The sequence below is a fragment of the Acanthochromis polyacanthus genome, chromosome 4, assembly GCF_021347895.1.
Source record: "Acanthochromis polyacanthus isolate Apoly-LR-REF ecotype Palm Island chromosome 4, KAUST_Apoly_ChrSc, whole genome shotgun sequence".
NCBI lineage: Eukaryota > Metazoa > Chordata > Actinopteri > Pomacentridae > Acanthochromis > Acanthochromis polyacanthus.
Window position 1 is genome coordinate 45,016,542 of NC_067116.1, and position 25,616 is coordinate 45,042,157.

Below are 25,616 nucleotides of genomic sequence, written 5' to 3' on the forward strand. Positions count from 1 at the left end.
ACAGCTTTGCTACTGGGTTAAAGAGCCAAAAAAAACCCATGAAAAATACTTTGTAAAAGCCAGAGGTCGGTAGCAGCTTTCATTTTTTATTACAACTTTTCGGTGGCCTCCCAAAATATCTGTTGTACCCCCCTGTGCCCCCCACTAACATTAATCTGGATCCACCCCTGTGTTTTTGGCTTTATTACACTTAAAATTATCAAAAGTATTCTGTTATTGGCTTTATTACATTAAAAACAGCCAAAATTATTGTTATTGGGCATTATTAGATTTAAAATGGCCAAAATTATTACATTATTGGCCATTATTAACGTTAAAGTGGAAAAAATGTTTCGAATATTGGCTTTATCACATTTGAAATGGCCAAAAAAATAATTAAGCTATTGGCCGTTATTACATTAAAAATGGTCAAAATCATTACATTTTTGGTCATTATTACATTTAAAATGGCCACAATTATTACATTACTGGCTTTATTGGATTTAAAATGTCCAAAATTATTCGGTTATTGGCTTTATTCCATTATTTTGGACCATTGGTACACACTAACAAATTAGCCCACATACACCCCGTCAAAAGTTTTGAGACGGGTTCCAATTTATTTGAATGAGAAAGTGTCTCAAAACTTTTGACAGGGGGTGTATGTGTTTTTGAATTTGACAACTTTCTAAAACATGACTACTTGATGAAGACACAGAACTTTTTGCTCTTTTTTTTAATACAATTTTAATGCCATTCAGCCAATGTTATCGTTTCATTTTTTTCCTCAGAAAATAAAACATGTCAGTAAACAAACCATGTGCTCGTCTGCTTTTCTTTTCCTTCTCCTTCTCATTTATTTTGTTTCAAATCACGGAGAGTTCAGTTCATTTCAGTGCACAGAGATAAAAACAATAAATTAAGATGCGCCACACGATCGTCTCCCTCCCGACGGTGGATAAAAGTCCTGTTACCATGGCGACTGGCGGGTTGGGCGTACGGGGAGGTCACAGGTCATGCGGTAACACAATGAAAATGAAGTTTAAAAAAGACAGAATTCCACCACAACAGAAAGAGCTGAAGGCGACGCTGCAGGAATCATCATTTCTGATTGAATTAGTCACTTTTAAGACGTCCAGTGTTTGAATCCTGCAGCGAAATCTAACAAACGTCTGATGGAATCACAGAAAAGGTCGGTCAAAACGATGACGTGTTTGCGTTGATAAAGTTAAGACCAGCTTCATCTCCGCCTCAGCACATCGTTTCACAAGAAAACACCTCCTGACCTTTCGCCTCGAGCCCTCAGGTTCCTCATTTTATTTTCTTCTTCATTAATTATGGATTTTAATAAAAAATTAGACACAGCAACAAGTGGAAAGAAAATAAAATAAAGAAGGCAAACATTTCTATGACTACATATTAAAACGAGGAGATTCGTACAGAATTCATGATTTTGGCAAAAAAAAAAAAAACTATCATTAAGTTTAATATTAGTTTGAATAAATCAGGAACATCTAAACTCTACTTCACATTTTGATCAGACAACTTGTCTTTCTCCAGAAACTTTTTAAGAAATTCAGGATTATTTTGTGTGTTTTTTTTTAGTTTGTCTCAACACAAAACTCCCATAAATGTAATCTGAAAGAGTTACTGGAGGCTGATTTAGTTTTAATTCCAGCAAGAACTACAAAATTATCAACAAATTTCACTTTTAAATGTTTTTTATATTAGAGGCTGATTATTGGATTCAATATTCCGTCTTTCTCCATTTTTGGGGATTACATTTATTTGTTTAACTGTGTCCCAATAAAATCAGTTATTTAAAAAATGTGCTTTTCTTGGCTTTGAAGCATATAAAGCTCTATTTTTAGGAACTCAATGTCCCGCCCATGGCTCTCTCTGATTGGCTGCACATCACCAGTAGCAGCCAATCAGCACGTGAGGACAAAATTTAAAAAGTTCTCTTCATTTTTAATACAGTTTTATGTTTTAAAATTTTGACACCAAGATTTACATTTTTACTACAAACATACACCAGCTGTACGTATCAGTTTTTAATCTCCATGTTTGGAAGATTAAAAAAAAAGACGAATTATATTTTTTGTGAATGTCATTTAAGTTTTTCCTGCTTCCAGGAATTATTCTGTTCTACAGGGAGTATTTTTAACAAGCACCAACAAAAAAAAGAATCACTTACATTGTACCAGTTCTGTTAACTGGGGCTTCATTTGCTGAAGTTTCGCTTCTCAAATGGTCAGAAATTACATAAAAAAGCTCAGATTTCAGTAAAATAAGGGAACCCAGACTTGTCTTCGTTATGTGGGGATTTGATGGAGCTTACTGTTCCCCCAAGCTCATTTCTGAATCAATAAAAACCCAGAAGAACACAATTCTGAGGATTTCAGTTCAGAAACTTCATCAGAGTCGAGGGAAAGTTAATAAATCTGAGATGGAACGACGAAGCTCAGACTCCATTAGTCTGACAGAAAACACAACACGACCACGAGAGCTTTTAACCATCGGCTGATTTTTAGTGATTAACTGATTATTTATTAATCTGTTGCTTTTCATCACCATTACTTTCAACCTTTAACCCTCGTGTCGTCCTGTAGGTCAAACTGACCCGTTTTAAAGTTTGAAAATGTGGAAATAAAACATATGTTCACAGTTAAACTCACGATGTCGACATTTTCTACGTTTTTGGGAAATTTTTGAGCATTTTTTGGTGAAAAACAGGAATTTTAAAAATGTTTCTTAAGAACATTCACATAAAAATCAACCAAAATCCAGCGAGTGAATGTTCTTAAAGAATACATCTGAAGTTTTACTGACATATATGGAATCACTTTAGATATTTTTGGGAAGATTTTTTATTCATTTTTTGAAAATATTTACAAGAATTTTCTTGCCAAATTTGGGGATTTTTTAAATAAAACTTTTAAGGGACTCTTAAGGAATTATTAGAATTTTCTTCCTGAAGGTTTTGCAAATTTTCAGAAATTTGGGGAAATTTTTGCTGAATTTTTTTTTTTTACTTTTTTCAGACAAGGAAACAGTATTTTTCAGTGCCTGTGAATGAGGACAACAGAAGGGTTAAGAATGAAAGAAAACATCCTCCAGAGTCGTGTCTGTGCGTTAGATGCCTTCTTAAATTAATCTGAGGCTCCAGCAGCAACCAATTAGCAAACCTGATCTCGTAAACCGTGTTTTTATTGTTTCTTGGACATTATTTACTGTTTCAGGGAAGGACAGGAACTGAAAAGCCTGTAAAAAAAAAAAAAAAAAAAAAAGCAAACAAGCACTAAAAAGCTGAGAAGAGTGGAGCAGATTTAGGAGGAGATGCAGCGATCAATAACTCTTTCAAAGCACAAAGGGGCGTTTGAGGAGCGGACCTGAAAACATGAAGCTGTCCTGGAACTGAAAGGTGGGTGAACAGCGTCTCTGGACAAAAAGAAAACCGTGGGCTGAACCGTGCGGTCGTTTCTCCCTCTAGCTGCCTGAGGAAACACATGACGTCAGTTTGGCTCGTAGAAAGTTCACTGAGAGAAAGAGGACGAGAAGACACAGAAAAGTGACGACGAGCATCCGTAGAGGAGCCGGAACCACCAAACACGTCCTCAAATGAACGCAAAGAACGGGAGGGAAACACGAGATTCCTGATTATTCTGGTCGCCGAGACCAAACGGATCGAGTTGGCAGCAAGACAGGATCTGACATCATAGTTTGTGGAGAGAAATGGAAGTGATTCTGCTGGTTTGGAAACCGTCGTGAGGAACAGCGGCTCGGTCCGTTCTGACTGAGAGTTCACTGATTGGAGGAGACGGGTCGGGTCGCCTTAGTGGCTCTTGGCTTTGGGCTGAGTGATCCGACGGACGACGCTGTACAGGACCCCAAAGTTCTGCAAAGAAAACAGCAGAGAGGAGCTTATTTCAAGGAGGATCAGCGACAGATCTGCACAAACCTTTTTAAGACGAGCGAGTGTAATGATGCTGGCACCGTTCAGCATTAAAAGGCAGAACAATTCCACATTAAACTCCACTTTTTCTATCAGAACACTGTAGGAACACCTGACAGAGAAGTGTGCTGGGTATTTTCTTTCCCTTCTTTTCTACCCTCTGAATTTTGGATTTTTTGTGACATTTTTCACTGAAATATGAAGTCCTGCACCTCTATGGAAACAGAACAACCAGGGCTAAAGCTTCTTCTCTACATCATGAGACACTTATGTCATAAATCATTTTTTAAAAAGTTAATTTAATTTACAAAAATAGAAAAAAAAAAGAGAAAAAAAACAGTAAAATCAATATGTAAAATCATTTTTCAGAGTGTCCTCATGTGTTACTAAGAGTGGAAAAACAAATGTTGGCTGTAGACTCCATAGAGATTTTCCTCCTTACATTTAAAACAATAATAATATCCTGCGGTTCATTTGTGTCACATGACTGTTTCAGCGTTTGCAGACAGCTGAGTCTCTACAGGTCTCATGTTTGCACCAAGAAGCTCAGAATTTTTATTTTTTACAGAATATCTTTATTGTAAATGGCTCATTTTTGTCATTTTTTTAAAAACAAGACATTGAAAATAACATGTTTCTGATTAAATAGTATGAGTTAAAGCTTATATTTGATTCAGTTTTCCAAAAAACTCACAGATGTTTAGTTCAAGAACTGCCAGCGAAGCAGGAAATCTGGTTATTCTCTCTGTTTGTACAGTTTCTGGCTCAGATAAATGCTGGAATTCTGGCGATTTTGTAAAGACAACACACCTTTTGAAGAATTAAAGCAGTTTTTATTGCAAACTCTAAAACGGGTCAGTTTGACCCATAAGGGGTAACTGCCCCTTCAGGACAAAGGACGTTTCTGAGTCTAAATCTGGGTTTCATTTACTGAAGCACATTAGACAGTTTTGCTTCATAAAAGACCAAAAACAAAAGGACAATGCAGGTTTCTGTTAAACGAGGCCACACAGACTCACTGCTGAGGCTTCCTGCTGTGCACTGCTGCCCCCTACAGGTCCGTTCTGATGCAGGAAACATCCTGATTGACGTTTACTGCCAGACTTTCTGCTCAGAAACGTCCCCAGTGTTAAAGCAATGTGAAGAAATCTGACCTACAAAGACTGTCAGTGTCACTTTTACACACAGCAAAGGGACAGTTTCTGGAACATTTCTATGTATCTCTGAAAGGAAAATAACCGTCTGCTCACCTGGATGGCCAGATACATCATCCCTAAGTAGGCTGCAATGCAGACGGCCAGCAGCAGGTCAAAAATAGCTGGTTTCACTCTGAGAGGGAGACGGAGAAACACAGAGGAGGTTTAGGAAAAGGAAAGCGAGTCAAGCATCATCTTTAACACTCTGAGACTGCATGAAGACTGTTTAACCCTCCTGTTGTCTATATTTACCAAAAAATATTGTTTCCTTGTTTGAAAAAAATATATAAAAATTCAGCAAAAAAATCCTCTATTTTCTAAAAATTTGCAAAACCTTCAGGAAAAAAATTCCAATAATTCCTTCAGAGTTTCACGTAAAAGTTTATTTTAAATAAATAAAATTCCCCAAATTTGGAAAGAAAATTCTTGTAAATATTTTTTAAAAATGAGCAAAAATCCTCCAAAGAAATCCTAAAAATATCTAAAGTGATTCCATATCAGTAATAATATTTTCTTAAAGAACATTCACAATAAAAAAACAACAAAAATCCAATGAAATTCACTGGATTTTGGTTGATTTTTCGTGAATGAAAGAAATTTTTTTTTTGACATTTTTTCCCCACTTAAAAAGTTCAAAAATTACCCAAAAATGTTGAAAATGTGGAAATTTTTATGGTGAAAATATGTTTTTTTCCCCACATTTTCAAACTTTAAAACGAGCCAGTTTGACCTGCAGGACGACACGAGGGTTAAATGTTTGAATGTGATGTTTAAAGGAGCGCTGAACTTGAAAAACCGTTGACTGAGGAGGAATTAAAACCAGATGAGTGAATCTTAAAACTTTCCAGAAAGCTGTGAGCTGCCAAGCTTTTACAAAGCTGCAGTGAATCAGTATGAGGCGCATTAAAGAAAAGCAGCTCGTTAGTCCGTACCTGTAAGCGTTCATCGTCTGCTTCAGCTGGTCGTAGAAAACAAACTCTGGATCCCTGAAGGAGACCAAGTTCAAAGTGTCACATTTCTAAATATGCACAAAAACAAGACATTTAACCTTCACAACCATAAAACCTCCCAGCATTTTATTTTTACAAACAGCTTGACAACATTTTTAACTTTTCCCTGAACAAATCGTGTGGATTTTAACTTTAAATCAAATCTAAGCTGAAAATCGGAATAATTCATCCCCAAAACTGATGTTTCATCAAAATCGCTTTATCCTACATTTCTCATTAAACCCTCCTGCTGTTCTCATTTATGGGCACCAAAAAATATTGTTTCCTTGTCTAAAAAAAAAAAAAAAAAATTCAGTAAAAAAAATTCTAATTTCTGAAAATTTTCTAAATCTTTAGGAAGAAAATTCCAATAATTCCTTAAAAGTTGTATTTAAAAAAATTAAAAGACGCCAAATTTGGCAAGAAAATTCTTGTAAATATTTTCAATAAATGAGTAAAAATACTCCAAAAAATTCTAAAAATATCTAAAGTGATTCCATATATATGTAAAACTTCTAATATTTTCTTAAGAACATTCAGAAAAAAATCACCCAAAATCCAGTGAAATTTGCTGGATTTTGGTTGATTTTTTTGCAAATGTTCTTAGGAAACATTTTTAACATTTCTTTTTTTTTTCCACCAAAAATGTTCAAAGATTTCCCAAAAGTGTTGGAAATGTGGACATCAGAAGTTTCACTGTGAAAATCTATTTTTTAACTTTAAATCGGGTCAATTTTGACGACGCGAGGGTAAAACTTGAGTTTTCTGGTAAAATTCAAGATCATTTCAAGATTGTTTGACTTAAGATATTTAAGACGCGTTGTCTTTAAACAAGTCCCTCCTTTTGCTGAAATGTCTCTTTTTAAGTGAATTTATCTTAAATCAAGCGGGATGAGACGTTCTGACTAAAAATAAGACATAGATTTGGTAAGATTGTGTGTTTTTGCAGTGTTTTTACCAACTATAAAAATCACTTTAATTCACTTTGAAGGAGGAGGACTGGGCTCTCTGAATGCTTTTACTTGTTTCACATTTCATCCAGTTAGTTCTGCTCTCATACTACAGTCATGTGTGAACGCTGCAGCTGTAATTCTGGTTCGAAGCAAACTAAAAAGTCAAAAGCTTGGACTAAAACTAGTTAACAGATGCTCCCACTGAAGGGACAATGACAGCGTGTGTCAGTGTTTTGCAGCCTCAGTGCTGCTGTAACTTCATTATCTGCGGTTTCTGTACCTTTTGTCGGCTTTGACGTAGTGTCTCCGGACGTCCTTGAGGTAGCGCCCCAGGTGATACTCCAGAGTGGACACCACGCTGCTGTCTTTGTCCACCAGCTGAGCAGCTCGAGGCTGAGCAGTGAGCCAATCCACCACCGCCGACAGATGCTCCTCCTGCACCTGCTGACGGGAGACACAACAAACAACAAACACACACCTGTAATGGATCAAATTATGGAGGAAAAAACATGTTTTAGACTGAGAACTAAAGAAGACAATGACGTGAAGTCTGAAAAGCACGTTTTAAAAAATAACTGGAAAACTTTGAAAAAATCTGAGCTTGAAACCACAATATCCCATCAACATGACTTTATTGTGCATGTTTCAATAAAAATGAGCCTAAAAACAGACTGCACTAACAGGACTCTGTATAAAACTAAAAGTTCTGTGCTTCAGGGAAGAAAACAAACAAAAACATACGCAGTAAAACATTCAGAGTTGGTACAGCTTGTAGTTTTTTCTGTGTTGATATTCAGAAATATGTTGCACGTGTTGATTCCAAGTTTTTTCAATAAAAGCAAAACAAATTCAACGGTTTATTTTCTCATTCTTATTATTTATGCCATTATAACTCTGTCACAGAGCACAGAAAACCCTTCTGAGTTCTCTCTACTTTAGTCATGCAAAGAGGTGCAGGATTTGATACTGGAGTGAAAAACGAGTCCACAAAGAGGAAAAATGTAACAGAGGAGTAACTTATTGCAGATTTACATGGCAGTTATTTAAATTCTAACCAAACCTCATTGGTTTACTTCAAACGAGCCAGAGGACTTCTGCTTTATCCAGAGTTTATGATTTATAAGAATGATGATGATTAGATGAAAGATATTGCTGCATAATCATCTCAATCTGTTCACATAGATACGGATCAGTTAATTCTGCAAGAGTGGCTCCTTACTGCCAAATAACCAAATCATTTTAGCTACTAGTGACTGAATCCGTGTCGCTGTCTTGGTAAAAAAATCAGGGTGTTTATTTACGTACCATCTGTTCTGTGAAGATCTGCAGGTCTCCAGGAGCTCCCTTCACAGCAAAAACAACAAAAAGGTCACATTAAATGCAGGTAATAATCAAAGCAGCTTCTCTTTAACCCTCGTGTCGTCCTGCAGGTCAGACTGATCCGTTTTAAAGCTTAAAAATGTGGGGAAAAAAAACTATTTTCACAGTGAAACTTCTGATGTCGACATTTTCTACATTTCTAGGAAATCTTTGAACATTTTTTGGAGGAAAAAAAGAAATGTTAAAAAATGTTTCATGAAAACATTCACAAAAAAAACCAAAAAAATCGACCAAAATCCAGTAAATTTCTCTGGTTTTTGGTAGATTTTTTTCTGAATGTTCTTAAAGAAAATATTAGAAGTTTTACTGATATATATATGGAATCACTTTAGATATTTTAAGGATTTTTTTGGGAAGATTTTTACTCATTTTTTGAAAATATTTACAAGAATTTTCTTGCCAAATTTGGGGGATTTTTTAAAATAAAACTTTTAAGGAATTATTGGAATTTTCTTCCTGAAGGTTTTGCAAATCTTCAGAAATTTGGGGAATATTTTTTGCTCAATTTTTTGACTTTTTTAAGACAAGGAAACAATATTTTTTGGTGAATGAGGACCACAGGAGGGTTACGAGCGCTGCAGTTTTCTTCATCTGGTCGTACCTTATCAGTGAGGTTGTAGATGACCCTCGCCAGAGCTTCTGCCACCACTTTGGTGTTCCTGCCGAGCTTCTTCACGTCTACATGAGGCCTGCAAGACGCAAGGACAAGTTTTCAGACAGTCAGAACAGAAGAAAGATTCAAAAACAGGAAACCCTGAGCAAACAAGGGAGAGAAGAGAGGCGAATTACTGAGCGCCTGTCGTCACACATGCAAGCTGAAATGTAGAAACAAAAGATAAACGGTGCGGTAACAGAGATTCACGGAAAAGAAGCGACACTGAGGAGGCATCCAACTCCAAACTTAATGCATCCAAACCTCCAGCACTGTGTTCTTGTCATGGGGGAGGCGAATCATGAAAGAAAAGGTGAGAAACATGACACCGATGACATGAAACACGAGGAGCGGCTGTTAGAATGGTTTCTTGTGGTGATTGGAGAGACTTGCAGTAATGAACCCACCCAGCAGGGGGCTCTCCCGCTCCGTGGCGAGAGGAGGGGGACACTGACCGCACGTCCATGATGCTGGAGCGCTGAGCCAGACGGTGCGACGGCAGGTGGGACAGAGTGAAGGCCGGCAGGCGGCGGATCCCGAAGCGCTCGTGTTCCCACGCCAGCATGTCGTCGGCCAGGTTGATCTTCTTGTGGACCATCGAGAACTTCACCTCTGGGTACTGACTCAGAACCACCTGAGAAGACGAGACGGGACAGAATATTATCCAACATTAGAGCCTCAAAACACACGACGGGTTTGACGATTTATGTGGATTCAGTGGATGTTAGTTTGTGCTCTGGATTCAATAAAGGAATCAGGAAAAACTTTCAAGAGAATCGTGAAACAACAAACACGGAACATTTAATTTCTATTACATCAGTTGGTGTGTGTTGAGTGAAACTTCATGGTGGCGCACACAAGTTAAGTCAGTGCAAAGCAGCACATGATACAACTAGAGATTAAAATAAAACTCTTGTTCCTGCAATGTGTCCGTCAGTCTCCGCCTTCCTTACCCTTTATACAGGGTAATTCAGCTCCAGCTCTCCGTTTAAAGGGTCAGATTCTATCTGCCTATTAGAATTTACCTGACAGGATTCAGTAGAATGATTAAGCTGGTGTCGAGGAATACTCGCCTAGGTTCTTCTTCAAAACGTCTTATCCCTCTTATTTCAATAAATACTCTCTACTAAGTAGCAGAATCAATTTATTGATCATGTTTGTTAACGACAGCTTTCCTCTTATAACCGTTTGCACCTGGTGATATTCGTGGGTTCGTTTTAGAGGTTTGGAACACTAACCTCAGGGGTAATGTTTAAATAACTAGTTGAATTAAAGTAACCTTTAAGAACCATTAGATCTGATGCACACAATCAACTTAACTTTTTACCAGTATGAGGAGTAGGTGAATATTAAGAAATCCATAAATCTTCTCTTTAAATGCAATTTAATTTTATATTGAATAGCATTAGCAGGGGCAACATGCTACATTTGCACATGTCTATGTAGATTACAGGATTATTTATCATGTATACATAATACCATTCAAAGGTTTGGGGTCCCTATTTTAGAAAGAAAAGCAGTTTTTCCAATGAAGATAACATTAAATTAATCAGAACTACAGTGTAGATGATCATGTGGCTGATTTTTAATGGAATATCTCCATAGGGGTACAGAGGAACATTTCCAGCAACCATCACTCCTGTGTTCTAATGCTACATTGTGTTAGCTAATGGTGCTGAAAGGCTCATTGATGGTTAGAAAACCCTTGTTCAGTTATGTTAGCACATGGATAGAAGGGGGAGTTTTCATGGAAAACTTTTGAACAGTAGTGTATGTGTAACCAAACAGTGAGCGCTGACTTGTGCAGGTTTTGCCAGTAATTTCTACGACAGTATTTAGTGTCCAGATTCTCACCATCTCCAGTTCTTTGAGCAGAGCATACTGAGGAGTTCCTTCTTTAGGAGGTTTGGACACGTGGAGGTGAAGAGAGTCTCCGTTTCCCAAAGTGTCGAGACACAAAACGAAGGCGACGTTGTCCTGCAGCAGACTGGAGTCTGATAAAGAACAGAGGAACAAGTAGGTACGTTCATAAATATGGAAAGACTAATGTGCAAACGTGTTCTCCAATCTAACATCTTCAGAATCTGATGACTCTTAAAGTACAACAACTTCAGGATATTTAATGAAGCAATGCTGAGTTTTACCTTCATACTCTAAATATTTTTTAGTGATGGGGCTGGAGGTACACATGAGCAGATCAAAATCTGGCGTAGACCTCACAGTGTTAACTCTCATGTCGTCCTGTGGGTCAAACTGACCCGTTTCAAAGTTTGAAAATGTGGAAAAAAAATACATATTTTCACAGTGAAACTTCTGATGTCCACATCATGAATTTCACAAATTTCACTGGATTTTGGTTGATTATTTCTGAATGAAACTATTAGAAGTTTTACTGATATACATGTGATCATTGTACATATTTTGAGAACTTTTTTGGAAGATTTTCACTCATTTTTTCAAAAATATTTACAGGAATTTTCTTGACAAATTTGGGGACTTTTTTTAAAATAAAACTTTTAGGGGAAAGTTTAAGGAATTATTGGAATTTTCTTCCTGAAGGTTTTGCAAATTTTCTGAAATTTGGGGAATTTTTTGCTGAATTTTTGGATTTTTATCAGACAGGAAACAATATTTTTTGTTGCCTGTAAATGAGGACAACAGGAGGGGTCCTATGAGTGCTATTAGATGTTTATTTATGTAGTTTTTACATTTCAGACTAGTTTGTACTGAATAATGTACTAAAAACAGTGGCATGAGTAAATATATACACTGTATATTTACAAGAGTTCTGCAGGTTCTGTGTAAAACACCTGAGCCTCACCTGTGTGGTCCAGATTATCCTCCAGCCAACGTTTGGTTCCCTGGTAGTTAAACTTTCCTCCTCCGGACACAAAGAACAGCAGATTATACCTGAAAACGCATCAAAATTAGACACATAAAGACGATAATGGGAGTGAATTTGTTGCAGAGGAGGACACATTATCAGCTTTTTATTATATTAGTGTGTGTAAAACACACCAACGTGTCGGTGAGCAGTGCTGACGGTGCAGTTAGCGCTAACATCCACTCGGCTGCTGTTAATCAAATTTAGACGTGAGAATGAGCCGGTACCGCGGTACTGACCGCTCTCAGCGTGTAACACGGTCAGATGAGATTATTACTACCAGCAGAGAGCTCAGATAATTCAATATAATCCTCAGAATGCATCTAGAGCCGCTCGCTAACCATAACGGATGAGACGGACGCAACCGATAGACTTTAGCTTCCGTTCACCTGAAGCACCGAGGTCAGCGATCGATGCGACTTCTATGGATTCATCCAACAGACGAGTACAGAGCATGAAGTGAGCGCACAGCATCAACAAAAATACATAAAAAAAACAGGCCTGGGACTTTAACACAATAATTTTGATTAATTAATAACTAATTTAATAATAATTTAATGACTAAATTCAAGCATTTTATCCCACGTTTTCTCAGTTCCCTAATTTGTGGCACACTAGTAACTGATGAACACTCCAGCCCAGCAGGAGGCGCTAAAGAACCTAAAGTGTGTCTGCAGCCATGAAGAAGATGCACAGGAGTGACGTCAGGAGGTTTGGTGAACAGTGAAGGAAGATGAGGACACGCAAAAAAAAAAAAAAAAAAAAAAAAAAGATGAGGACACGCTGAGATTGTTGGGAGGAAAGTTTTCTTTTAGAAATCTTCCTGATGGCGGCTTGGATAAAAAGCTGTTTGTGTGAAAACTGTGCAACAAAGAGCTTTGTGATCACCTCAATGTAAAACATAAAGCTGTTAGCACCAGAGCTAACGTTAGCTACGACAGTCCTGCTAACGGCTAACGGTGCAGCCATCCCATAATACACCACTTTTCAAGACAGCGTTTCAGTTTACAAAAAGTCATAAAATGTTCAATATAATCGCTGGAATGTCACTTTGAGTTTGCAGTAATCTGAATGTAGCAGACAGATGAAAAATGCAGATAAATAGAAACGAAACATTTCTGTGGTTTAAGTTTTTAAACTGCCAAAGAGGCGGAGCCTCAGCAGAGCAAAACGTTCAACCACAAAAATGTCTGTCTTTTAATAACTTAATTATAAACTTTTAGTGTATGAAAAAATATTTTTGTTTATAAATGAAAAATTATATTCCTAAAAAAAGAAGCATCAAAATGACACCATTTATCAGACCCAGAAACTCCGAAAACAGAATGAATCTGTGGATTTTCTGAAGGTCCTGGAACTACTTATGCTTTTGATACAGCCATATAGTGGGAAAAAAACAAACTAAATCCAGGCTTTAAATCATCAAAATCACTTGTTTTCCACATGCCCCGTTTTAAAATTGTATCAGTTTTATAAATTTGAAATGATACACATGTATATGACTATTCATTGATTCAACCAAAATGTATTTGGATTGAAAATAATTACTAATTGTGTCAAATATTGCTATTTGAAATGCAATTAATTAATTACAAAGCCTGTAATTAATTAGATTAATTTCTTAATCGCCTCTCACCACTAAAAAAAAACATAAGAATTATGATTTTCATGCAGCTAGAAAGTGTTGGATTTATGAAGCATAAATGGAATAAATCCATGTTAAAGGTGTTTTTACTCACGCAGCGTGTGTCCTCTTGTAGGTGTAGAGTTTGGAGAAGAGTCGAGCCAGTTCCAACAGCATGGACACTCCGCTGCCGTTGGAGTCGGCTCCGTAGGACAACCACTAGAAAACAAAGCAGACGCTCATCACTTTGCTGGCCGGCTTTCTCCTTCCACTTGTGTTGTGCTGTTTCCTGAACTACTACAGCTGGAAGTTGGAGTTTTACATCCTAAATAAGCAATTCAACCCAACTCTAAGGATATTTGCGGGTAAAATGTGCAGTAAATGTTTTGAAGCCGTCAGAAATGACTCACCGGAGCGACACCAAAGGAGTCATAATGAGCCACCACGACGATGGTAGGCAGGTCTTCTCCTCCGACTCCAGCCAGGCGACCCTGGAAATGATTTAAAGAGATGTTAGACTAGACCGAAATAACACAAAAACAGAGCAGCACATTTTTAAAAAGTTGTTTTAGTTCAATGTGAATTTCCGGTTTGCTTGTTAAGATGATACGAGTAACAGCAGATACAGTCCAATGCATTATATTCTTATTTTATCCACACGTTTATACATATTAATTGCCTTTAAACTCTTCATTGTTGCCTTTTTTATTATATAGTTGTATTTTGCAGAAATCTATTTCATGTTTGTTTAATACAACCCAATAATTAGAAGATTTTTTAAAAGCTTTTCATTCAACTAATGCCCCCTCTGTGTCTCAGTCTGCTAGTTTGCAGATCCATTTCAGTCCGACTAAACCACGTTTTTCCTCATGAGTTTAACCAATTACAAAGTATTGCAGTAACATCTCGGTCCCTGCTTTGTTTTATGACGTTTCTGGATGTTAAATTTACACGTGGCTTTAAACTATGGTCAAAGCCCTCAAATCCCTTTATGAAAATTGAATCTTTGAGAGAAAAAAAACAAATGCTTTCTTGTGCATTTTTGCATTGCAGCCTGCAGTTGGATGTTTAAAGCAAAAATAGAAAATAATTTAAGGCCCATCAGGCTGTCATGATACAAAGGGTTTCAATGTTTGTGTATAGTCATTAAACTCACAACAAAATACATGCCATTCCTGTTTAAGATCACAAACATGGAATCAAGTCAAAATAATCTGCTCAAATCCACAGCTTTCAGTCCACACAATAGTTTTTGTTCAGGAATTTAAGTCCACTCACATGTTCAGAAACAGAGGCTGACCTCTCATAAAACACTACATAATAATAATAATAATAATAATAATGATAATAATAACTGGGTCTCTCTTTACACCTGATTTATGAAGCTCGTTCTTTAAGCAAAGTCAACACAAAACCCTCCTCCTGTTGAGCCTTAAGGTTTTATTTATTATCAATCCCCCATTTGACATAATTCGCTTTGACAGCAGCTTAGAATTTGAATCCTACACAGTAAAGTGAATACTACATACCTAACAAATTAATATTTATTCATGCGCACAGTCTCATGTAATTTCTTAGCGATATCGGCCTGTTTGCTGTGGGAGGAGAACTACGCCTACTGAAACTCAGAGGTTTGAATGGAGGCTGGAATAAACAGCCGCTGTTCTGCTCTAACATCATCCTGCAGCTTTATTTATATGACAACTGCTTGTACATTTCTTTCCTTCATTTTCTGCTGGAGCTTGCAAAAAAAATAAGAAAAAAGAAAGGCCTTTAAAACTCTACAGAAACAGGATGCAAAACAAAAATGTAACGACTGTAACCAATCCTCACATAAACTACATCTAATTAGAAACAAATGGATTATATATATTAAATACTGTATTATCTCATGCTTAGTTCAACATCAGTTATTGCTTTTATAGTTCTCATGATGCCAAATAAGCTGTCTTTCACCCTCCTGTTGTCCTCATTTACGGGCACCAAAAAATTATGTTTCCTTGTCTGAAAAAAAAATACAAAAATTCAGCAAAAAAAAAAATCCCCAAATTTCTGAAAATTTGCAAAACTCTCTCAATAATTCCTTAAAAGTTTCCCTTAAAAGTTTTATTTAGAAATCCCCCCAAATTTGGCAAGAAAATGCTTGGAAATATTTTCAAAAAATGAGTCAAAATCTTCCAAAAAATCCTAAAAATATCTAGTGATCACATATATAGCAGAAAAACTTCTGATATTTCCTTTAAGAACATTCACCAAAAAAAAAATCTACCAAATTTGCTGGATTTTGGTTGATTTTTTTTTATGTTCATAAGAAGCATCTTTAACATTTCTTTTTTTCCACCAAAAAATGTTCAAAGATTTCCCAAAAATGTTGAAAATGTGGACATCAGAAGTTTCACTGTGAAAAGTTTTTTTCTCCACATTTTCAAACTTTAAAACGGGTCAATTTGACCCACAGGACGACACGAGGGTTAAAGGAATAAACTATCCCACTGTTTTTATGAAGACAGTCACATACTAAGTTTTTCAACTCCATAACATATTTTATATTTGCACATTTCTTTTTGTGCTTTTAATGAATTAGATTGTGTGAATGCATTGACAGGGCACAAATAGTCCAAATTAACTCAAAAAATGTCCAGAAATTTCCTTAAAATGTGCTCAAAATGACTTGATAATTCTCAAACATGACAATGGAAAATAACAAATGGACTTACTTTGAGATTTTGGCATGTAAGAAAATCAAAAACGTGAACTTTGTCTTGTCATACTTGCCACACATCAGATTGTGCTGATGCAAGAGCCTCTAAAGTTGGTGAAAATAACCACAATACCACCCTCATTAAAAACTGTTTTTTAAAATACAAAATTAAACCTTTGAGTTTACAATAGACTATCTAAGGTTATCACTTCAACCAAGGCTGTTTTTAACCAGAACACAGCTGCAGTGTTTGTAGATTATAGCTGAGTTTCTTACCTCTAAACTGGTGATGGCCCAGTCATTGATGGCTTTACTCTGAGCTCCACTGGTCACCATCTGGAAGCCGTTGGCTGTGGCGGTATGCAGCAGGACTGCAGGAAACAATGAAAACAATAAAGCCTTTATCAGACATGAGATACGCATCATTCATTCATCAGCTTCAGTCATTCAGAAATAGGTCACTTTTCTGTTAACCCTCGTGTCGTCCTGCAGGTCAAATTGACCCGTTTTAAAGTTTGAAAATGTGGAAAAAAATATATTTTCACAGTGAAAACTTCCACATTTTAGGGAACTTTTTAGGTGCAAAAAAAAATGTAAAAACAAATTTCCTTTAAGAACATTCAGAAGAAAAAAAAATCAACCAAAATCCAGCGAAGTTTACTGGGTTTTAGTTGATTTTTTTGTGAATGTTCTTAAAGAAAATATTAGAAGGTCCACTGATATATATACATAGTCATTTTAGATATTTTCAGGAATTTTTGGAAGATTTTTTAAAAATACTAACAATTTTTTTTACAATTTTTATTTCTTGCCATATTTGGGAATTTAAAAAAAAACTTTCAAGGGAAACTTTTAAGGAATTTTTGGAATTTCAAGTGTTTGAAAGTTTGCATGGGAAAAAAAGTGTAGTTTTCTATATTTTTCACTGTATTTTCACTATATTTTTTCCAGATTTTTACTGTATTTTTATTGCATTTTTCTAGGTTTTTACTGTATTTTTTCTATATTTTTTCTAAATTTGTTTCTATATTTTTACTATAATTTGTATTGTATGTTTAATAGATTTTTACTGTATTTTTACTATATTTTAATAGATTTTTACTATTACTTTTTTAGATTTTTACTGTATTTTTATTGCATTTTTGCTATATTTTTTCTAGATTTTTGCTATATTTTTACTATATTTTTAACTGCGTTTTTTTCTATATTTTTACTGTATTTTATTGCACTACCGTTCAGAAGTTTGGGTCACTTAGAAATGTCCCAAACATGGAATTGCCTGTGTGACCCCAGACTTTTGAACGTAGCGTATATCGCTTGTGTGAGTGCAGACATGAAGTCGACACCTTCAGATGCCATCAGATTAACGGTTGTCTGAAAGGGCCCATTCACGGTTGCAAATATCGATCAAACACGTGCGCTCTCTGGCTTTAATAATACATGTGCTCCAGTCTGTACCTTCAGCTGCCGATAAGGAGCCCTGTGAGGAGGAGGACGTCAGCGTCTGAGTGTAGATGGACATCAGCTCATCGTCCTCCATGGCGAAGTAGACGGGGACGATGGTCTCAGTGGCCAACATCTCCGGTTCCAGCTCCATGAACTGCTGCAGAGGAACAACAGGTTTAAGAAGACACACAGCTCCACGTCGTAATTTGCTGACGAATTAAAACTGAATGAGGAAACCCGATACAACCGCTGCTTCCTATACGTTCTGTGTTGCTGGTGCTCTGATGGGAGTCTAATTGGGGAGGGGGGGGGGGGGAGAGAGAGAGAGAGAGACTAGAGCTTTACAAACATCCCGATGTTGTCTGGAATCGTGACAAAAAAGAATCCGTCTCTATAATAATTGGCCAAAAAATGCTAATTAGTTGTGTAACACAATGAGTAAGACATCAAGTGCCTGCTGCTGCATTCCAGAAGATTCCCACTCAAACGGTGGGAGGTTTAATTAGTCACAATGCTTTCTTCTGTGAAATAATATTCAATCTCTGAAAACATCAGAAACATTCATTCAGTTCTCCTCAACACATTTATGATGCTTTGAGCCACACTGAGCCGATAAAAAAACTGACTGGAAACTTCTCAGAAACAGAGATCAGAGAGAAGGCGTTGTCAGATCAACAAATAATCGGTCACACGCTCAGTGAACTCTCTGTCCCCACCACAGCTAACGTGCATTTATTTGCAGTGCAGGTTGTGGCACAGCAAGCTAAAATAAGGACCTGCAAAAACGGAGATGCTGCTTGTGATACGAGCAGATTATCAGATGCAGAGAGAGAAACCGTGCATAAAGAATGTCAACATGATGGACGGCTGACATTCTTTTTCTCCTTAACGTGATGTTTATCTGTAGGTATCGAAAACCTGTAGCACCACCTTCTATACTTGAGATTTCTTTTTAACCACAGGAAACACAAACAAAACACATGAAAATTTAAAAAAACAGTCCCAGAAATACTTTAGTTGTTGGGTTTTTATGTACACATATGTAGGATTATGACTTTAGCTCTAAATTTGCCAGGCTAGTCTCCATAACTAGGTTTAGCAGTTACTATAACAAAAGCAAAGCTGTATTTCAGATCATTTTTCCATGATTTTAATCCTTTATATTTTAATTACTCTGGCAAATTGACAACATAAATACTACTGCAGGGTTTTAACCTGAATATTTAACCCTCATGTCGTCCTGCAGGTCAAAACTGACCCGGATTAAAGTTTGAAAATGTGGAGAAAAAAAAAACATGTCCACAGTGAAACTTCTGATGTCCACATTTTCAACATTTTTGGAAAATTCTGAATATTTTTTGGTGAAAAATAAGAAATGTTAAAAATGTTTCTGAAGAACATTCACAAAAAAAATATTTTTTGTGAATGTTCTTAATGAAAATATCGGAAGTTTTACTGATATATATGAAATCCCTTTAGATATTTTTAGGATTTTTTTTTTAAGATCTTTACTCATTTTTTTGAAAATATTTCCAAGAATTTTCTTGCCAAATTTGGGGGATTTTTTAAAAATAAAACTTTTAAGGAATTATTAGAATTTTCTTCCTGAAGGTTTTCACAAATTTTCAAAAATTTGTGGATTTTTTTTGCTAAATTTTTGTATTTTTTTTTTTAAGACAAGGAAACAATATTTTTGGTGCGCATAAATGAGGACAACAGGAGGGTTAAACTTGTTGGGTTAACTCGTAATCCTACATTTCACTTTGGCACTTTGATTTAAATCTGCTGCATAAATAACAGTGACTTTACCACCCACATGTGTTGGAAAACCAAGTGTATTACTTAAAAATCTGTTTTGCAGGTAAACAGAAAAGACTAAATAATTAATTCCCAAAGCAAAGTGTGGACTGGAGCGTAATGCATTGCATGTGAAGTGAAGCAGTCGAGAGTGAAGGAGACGAAAGGCAGCAGTGAAGCGTGTTATTACCTGAACTATGTCTTGCGGTACGGCAGACATGTTCTTGGGCAGGATGATGACCACGGCACCGGCTGACTGACGCAGAGCTTTCTGGTACTTGTCGTAGGAGAAGTCCGCCAGTCGCATGATAACACAGCGACGACTTAGTACCTCTGCCTCTACAGTACGAGCCTCGGTGTTCAAGATGGCGTTCCTGGTACCTAAAAGATAAAAAACACACCGTTTGTCAACTGTGATAATAAGAATAACTTCATTTATATAACACTTTCAAATCAAAGTGCTTTAAGGAGCAAGCAACAGATGAAATACAATAAAACGATCACGGATGAAAACAACAGCTAAGAAGACACAATAACAACAATAAAACAGATGAGTGTGTCTTTAGCTTTGCTTTGAACCCCTCTGCTCAGCAAGCTTGCCAAATGTCAGATGGAAGAGTGTTCCATAAAGACGGTGCACAGCAATAAAAAGCTCGGCTGTCTTCTTGTTAACTCTAGGGACAGTCAGCTGGTTCAAATGGGACTACTAGCTCCTTTAACCCTCGTGTTGTCCTGTGGGTCAAAATTGACCTGGTTTAAAGCTTGAAAATGTGGGAAAAAATATATATTTTTGCAGTGAAACTTCTGATGTCCACATTTTCAACAGTTGTGTTGTGAATTCAGACATATCCAAGAAAAATGATGGCTCAGGGTAAAACTTTCACACAGTTGTTCGTATCTCTGTCAGCTGCTGTGCTGCAAATGAGACACAGTCTTCTTCCATTTTTGATAATGAAGCCAAACAAAACATTAAAACTATTAAATATTCCACTAATATCAGGGCCATTAAGACTGTTGATCTGTGTGCTCTTTTTAATATAATTGTACAATGTAATGTTCTGAGGTGCTACACCTGAATGTTTGTAACCCCCTGGCGACTGTTTTTACAATGTATTTTGGTGCACTGTACTGCATTGTTTCTTTAAATAAAGATTTCTAAAAAGAGTCTTCTTCCTGAAGGGGGCGGGACCAGTTGCCTTTAAAGCCACAGACACCTGAAACAGCCCATTTTTTAAAAAATGGACTGAAACCAGGAGTTACACAGCCATGGTGAATTTAACCACCGTTAAGGTATTTTGAGAAGAAAATCTGATTGACAAGCTGGTGAAACTTTCATTAATTAGCTGAAAATGGGCACAATATGAGACAGTTCAATTCACTCCACAAAACATTTCACCCTTCTAATGGCACCACATAAAAAAGCTCTGAGGAAGAGGAGCGGACACTGATGTTAGCTTGTATTTTGAGGTTGTCCACTTAACACATTATAATTTTCAGTGAATGATTAATTACCACTGGCAGTCATGAGACTGGAGCCGTTAATAAAAGAGATAACCGCTGTAGCACTGATTTGAGGAGCAGCCTCCTGGTTTGGTAGCTTCCTGCTGCCTCCCAGCTAAGCTAAGCTACATTAGCCGCTAACCAGCTAGTCGTGCTGTCATTGAAATGTTACTTCAGCTAACTTCATGGACACGGAGGCTAACTACAGCCGGCGGACGGAGACAGAACCAACTAATCACAGAGTTGAAGCGCTAATTATTCCGTCTAGCGGTTATAAAAGCGGCGGACTCACCGTACGGCTGTCCCTGCAGGTCGTACTGCTGCATGCGGTACACCGTGAACTCATGAGCCGCCTCGGCCGGGAGTGGCGACACCAGGATGAGCACCGCGGGGATGAAGACGATGAAGGTCAGGGGGAACGAGGACTTAAACATGTTGTCAAACACTTCACTCGCCTCCTCGAACATCGTGGCGACTGTTTTTGGCTCAACGTTAGGGGAGAAAACGTGCTCAGCTGTCACCGCTCTCAGCTACTGACAGCCGGGGACTCGATGGAGCTAATCAGCGGACCAACCAACGGCCACTGGAGCGGATTCTGATCAGGCGAACACCGGGACGACCGGCGCCTCTGGACGGAGACAACAACAAGAAATGATACACTACTCCTATTTTTTAAAACATACTAAATCAGTCTAGTCAGTACTAAAATAAACATATTTACTAGCTACATTCACATGATAATAAATATTTCAAACTGATCTGAATTAAGGGTCCTTCAGGAGTCTTTTAGGGCAGCCATCATTAAACAGCAGTAAATTATCTAATGACACTAGATGGCGCGGTGCACCATAGAAACCAGAACCCCCATTTAAAGGCTCTGACAGACACTAACAAAGACAGAGGCCCAGGGATAATATTGACTGGGGTGTAATTGTCTCATATTTACAACACAGGTTCAGACGTTTGTTAATGTAATTATATTTTAACCACATCAGAGGAAAATCCATCAAATCATTTTACACATATCACACAACAAAAGTACAACAGTTGAAGCACATAAACAGCCAAAATCAGGATTTTTTTAACATACTGAGACCAATATTGTTCCCCTTTTAATTAAATTGATTAAATTAGAAATAAACAAAATATTTTTTAAAAATATGTTGTGTTCTAAATAAGCCGTTTCAGTGTCTGTAGCTTTAAATGCAGCTGAGCTCTGTATACGCCCCCTTCAGGAAGAAAACTCTCTCTGCATCTGTGACTGACAGCACAGCAGCAAACACAGATGGGAATAAGTGTGTGAGGCTAGAATTTTCTATCACATCTTAAAAATATTAAAAATATTATTGAATTAAATAATTCACAGCTGTTTCTTTTTAATGGGTGAGTTTGTCTAACAAGAAATCAGTAGTGTGACTGCTACAGCTTTTACATGTTTATACCAACCAGAACTTGTTTATAGCAACCACAAAATACAAGAAGAATAGATTTTCATCATATGGTACCTCTAATCGGGTTCTACGTGCATTTTTTTGTCTATTTGCTGAGAGAAGTTACCAGCTAGCATGCTTACTTTTAGCTTTTTGTTTGTTTGAAGGTGTATTATTTTAAGAAAAGTTCAATTATTTTTAGTGTTCATGCAAAAAAAAATGCATTATTTTATCCATTTACACACTCTTATATACTCAGGTGAAGCACATGAACAACCATAATCAGGACTGTGTAAATTGTTATGTCAGTGAAACCATACATATGTGACTCCTTGTGTGACAGTCACACTCCAGATGATGTTTTGTGGTAATACATCGTCACTTAATACATTCATGACATGTTTTAAATCTGTTATAGAGTGAAAGTTGAACTCAAGCATGATTTTGAAAACAAATTATATCATAAATCCAATCATAACATCTGTCAAAAAGATCATTTAGCACTAATGTACATACAAAAACAGAGTGTGAATGGTGAAATCTGCAATGCAATGTCATATTTATTTTATTTTATTAATCATTTGTGGCATTTGTGGCCACAGTCTCTCCAACAATGTAATTAGCCAATCTGAAAGGCTGCAATTTTAGATTAAACTGTCATGTCACTGGTTTTACAAAAGATATTTTATGTAGCAATGCAGAATAAATCCTAAATCTATTACTTGACTTTACAAAGTGATAGACTATAGATGGATGGATGGATAGATAGATAGATAGATAGATAGATAGATAGATAGATAGATAGATAGATAGATAGATAGATAGATAGATACTAGAAATTATTCAAATTTGAGAAAGAACTTGCTCAGAAAAATCCTTCTTAACTGTTCAAACCCTGTCCAAAATGAATTAATGGTCTAGGATGGCTGAGAAGGCTTCAAAAATGACTAAAAATGGGTACAAAATGACTTTAAAATGTCTTCAGACTACTAAAATTTTCTTGTAAAAAGTATGAATTATTCACAGGTACAGCTTTATAAACATTCATAGTCCTCAGAGGTGGATTTGTAGTAGGATCACAATCAGCTGATGTAGTGTTCACTGGTTGTCATGGTTACAGTGATGCCGTGCTGCTATCTGGCAACGATACAGAAATCTTTAACCAATCCGTGGATCCAGACTATAAGCTGCATCACTGCCAGAATCTGATCACTTGGTCCTTGAGTCATTTCTGAGCTTCTCTGAAAATTTCATCCAAATCCACTGGTTTGTTTTAGAGTGATGCTGCTGACAGACGGACAGACAGACAGACAGACAGACAGACAGACAGACAGACAGACGTACGCTGATGGTCGAAATAACAGTTTTTTTAGTATTTATATATTTCAAATCTGTCTCTTTGGGCAAAAATATTTCTGCTGACTCATGTTGCATTTGCTTGAAAAACAGATAAACCCATCAAAATGAATGAAATCTCTTCAGTGTAGCTTTAAGAAATAGATTTTTGTCGCCTAAAATTCTCAATAAAACTGTTTTCATGTTGGCAGCATGAGCAGTAATGTGATATAAGTAGTGTTTAAATGTCTAACAGGTGGGAAGGAGTGAACATTTCTTTTCTTAACTTGGTCAGATTGGGATGATAATAGAGCAGTCAGGTGATCACAACAACCAGTTCGTCTCCTAGAAGACGTTCTGACCCAAGTTTTACGTCATAAAGAAACAGTAATAAAAATTAAAAGCCGAGTCCAGCAGGAAAGAGCTGGAAAGTATCTTCTCCCTGCCTCCACCTCGCCGCCTCCTGAGGCTGCTCTGCTAAGTGGAAGATTAATGCTGATATGATGTCCTGCCATCCCACTTAATGGACCTTGGCGTCATTATTTCCTGCTCTATGAGTAATCCATGCCCGGGCCGCTGAGAGGACGAGCAGCAAACAAAGCACAAAACCAATTTAGTGTGGACGCTGAAATTCATCGTAATGATTTCGCATTATTGAGAAATGATCATCTGGAGATCCTGCTTGCGTGAGCCGCTGTCTGCTGCAAAGAAAAAACAACAAACTGCTCCGTACAAAAGCAGAAAAGAACAATTGTTCAGAGGGGAACGCAATGTGGCTGTGTGGTCGGATGCGTGAGCAGCAGCATCACATGAATCTAATCCCACAAAATTCATAACATCCTGTTATCGCCAGCATCAGCCAACACAGAGGCTCAGCTCTAAACGCTGGCATTATTCACTGGACAACGCTTCATCTGGAGACAGGTCTTCAGCTAATCTGCTCTCTGAGAAGGAGGACAACCTTGAGGAACCTTATGGGGTTCCTTTTGGGGATCCTTTTAGGGCTCTTTCAGGTTCTCCTACTTAACAAACCCCTCAGAAATGTTCTTTAATGAACTGTTTTTGTGATTCTCTCGGTCTATTTTAAAGGAGGAGAACCTCCAGGACCCATTTGGGGCTCCTGGAGGTTCTCCTCCATCTTAGAGGGCAGATTGGCTGCACTCTGAAAAGGAGAACCTCAAGGGACCTTTTGGAACATTCTTGAACCTTCGTCCTTCTCAGAGGAGACTCTGACATTCTGAGAATGGGGAGAACATCAGTGAACTTTTTGGGGTTTCTCAACATCAAACAAATATATATCATTTTTTAAAATAGTTTTAACCTCAAATCACTCTTTTTTAAAATTTTACATTTACTTATAATTACACAATTTTATCTTAAAGTTGTTTTTTTTAACAGATATTTGCCATTAGTTAAAAAAATCTTTGCATATATTAGGGATTCAAAAATGGTAAATAATTTTTTTAACACTTTCAATCTCAGGCTCTTGTATTTTTACATGGTAATAATTTGTTTTTGGTGTTTTTTTAAATAACATTTGACTAGAATTATGCTATTTGTATATTTATTTCAACAAAATGCAATTTTTATTTATTTATAATTTACAGATAGGTGCTATTATTTGAAAGAAAAACATTGATATTTAGAATAAAACATTTTTATGGTATTTAAATCCACTAAAAATATAAATATTAATTTTATTTTCACCATGTTTTTTGTAATTTTTTTGTTTGTTTCAGGATTGTTTTTTTTCTTCAGTGCATATTTTAATACAAACAAGTCCAGGTATTTTCTA

General features: G+C 36.8%; 1 protein-coding gene across 5 annotated transcripts; it reads right to left on the reverse strand.

The window, feature by feature from the left end:
• Positions 1–697: 697 nt before the first annotated feature.
• ncln (nicalin) lies at positions 698–21,706 on the reverse strand. Of its 5 annotated transcripts, none has more exons than XM_022198422.2 (15): positions 21,349–21,706; positions 19,747–19,937; positions 17,772–17,913; positions 16,590–16,684; positions 14,023–14,103; positions 13,728–13,831; positions 11,926–12,014; positions 10,959–11,098; positions 9,512–9,738; positions 9,054–9,141; positions 8,378–8,416; positions 7,353–7,516; positions 6,063–6,116; positions 5,185–5,263; positions 698–3,877 (listed from the first exon to the last, which is right to left on the reverse strand). In XM_022198422.2, exons 1-15 carry the CDS (start codon positions 21,521–21,523, stop codon positions 3,815–3,817), a joined length of 1,731 nt encoding a protein of 576 aa, XP_022054114.1. In that variant the 5' UTR covers positions 21,524–21,706; the 3' UTR covers positions 698–3,814. The 5 variants fall into 5 exon arrangements, with proteins under 5 accessions (XP_022054114.1, XP_022054116.1, XP_022054115.1 ...); XM_022198424.2 differs by having other exon boundaries at positions 7,353–7,513; positions 9,560–9,738; positions 17,772–17,916; positions 21,349–21,689; XM_022198423.2 differs by having other exon boundaries at positions 9,560–9,738; positions 17,772–17,916; positions 21,349–21,689.
• Positions 21,707–25,616: the final 3,910 nt, after the last annotated feature.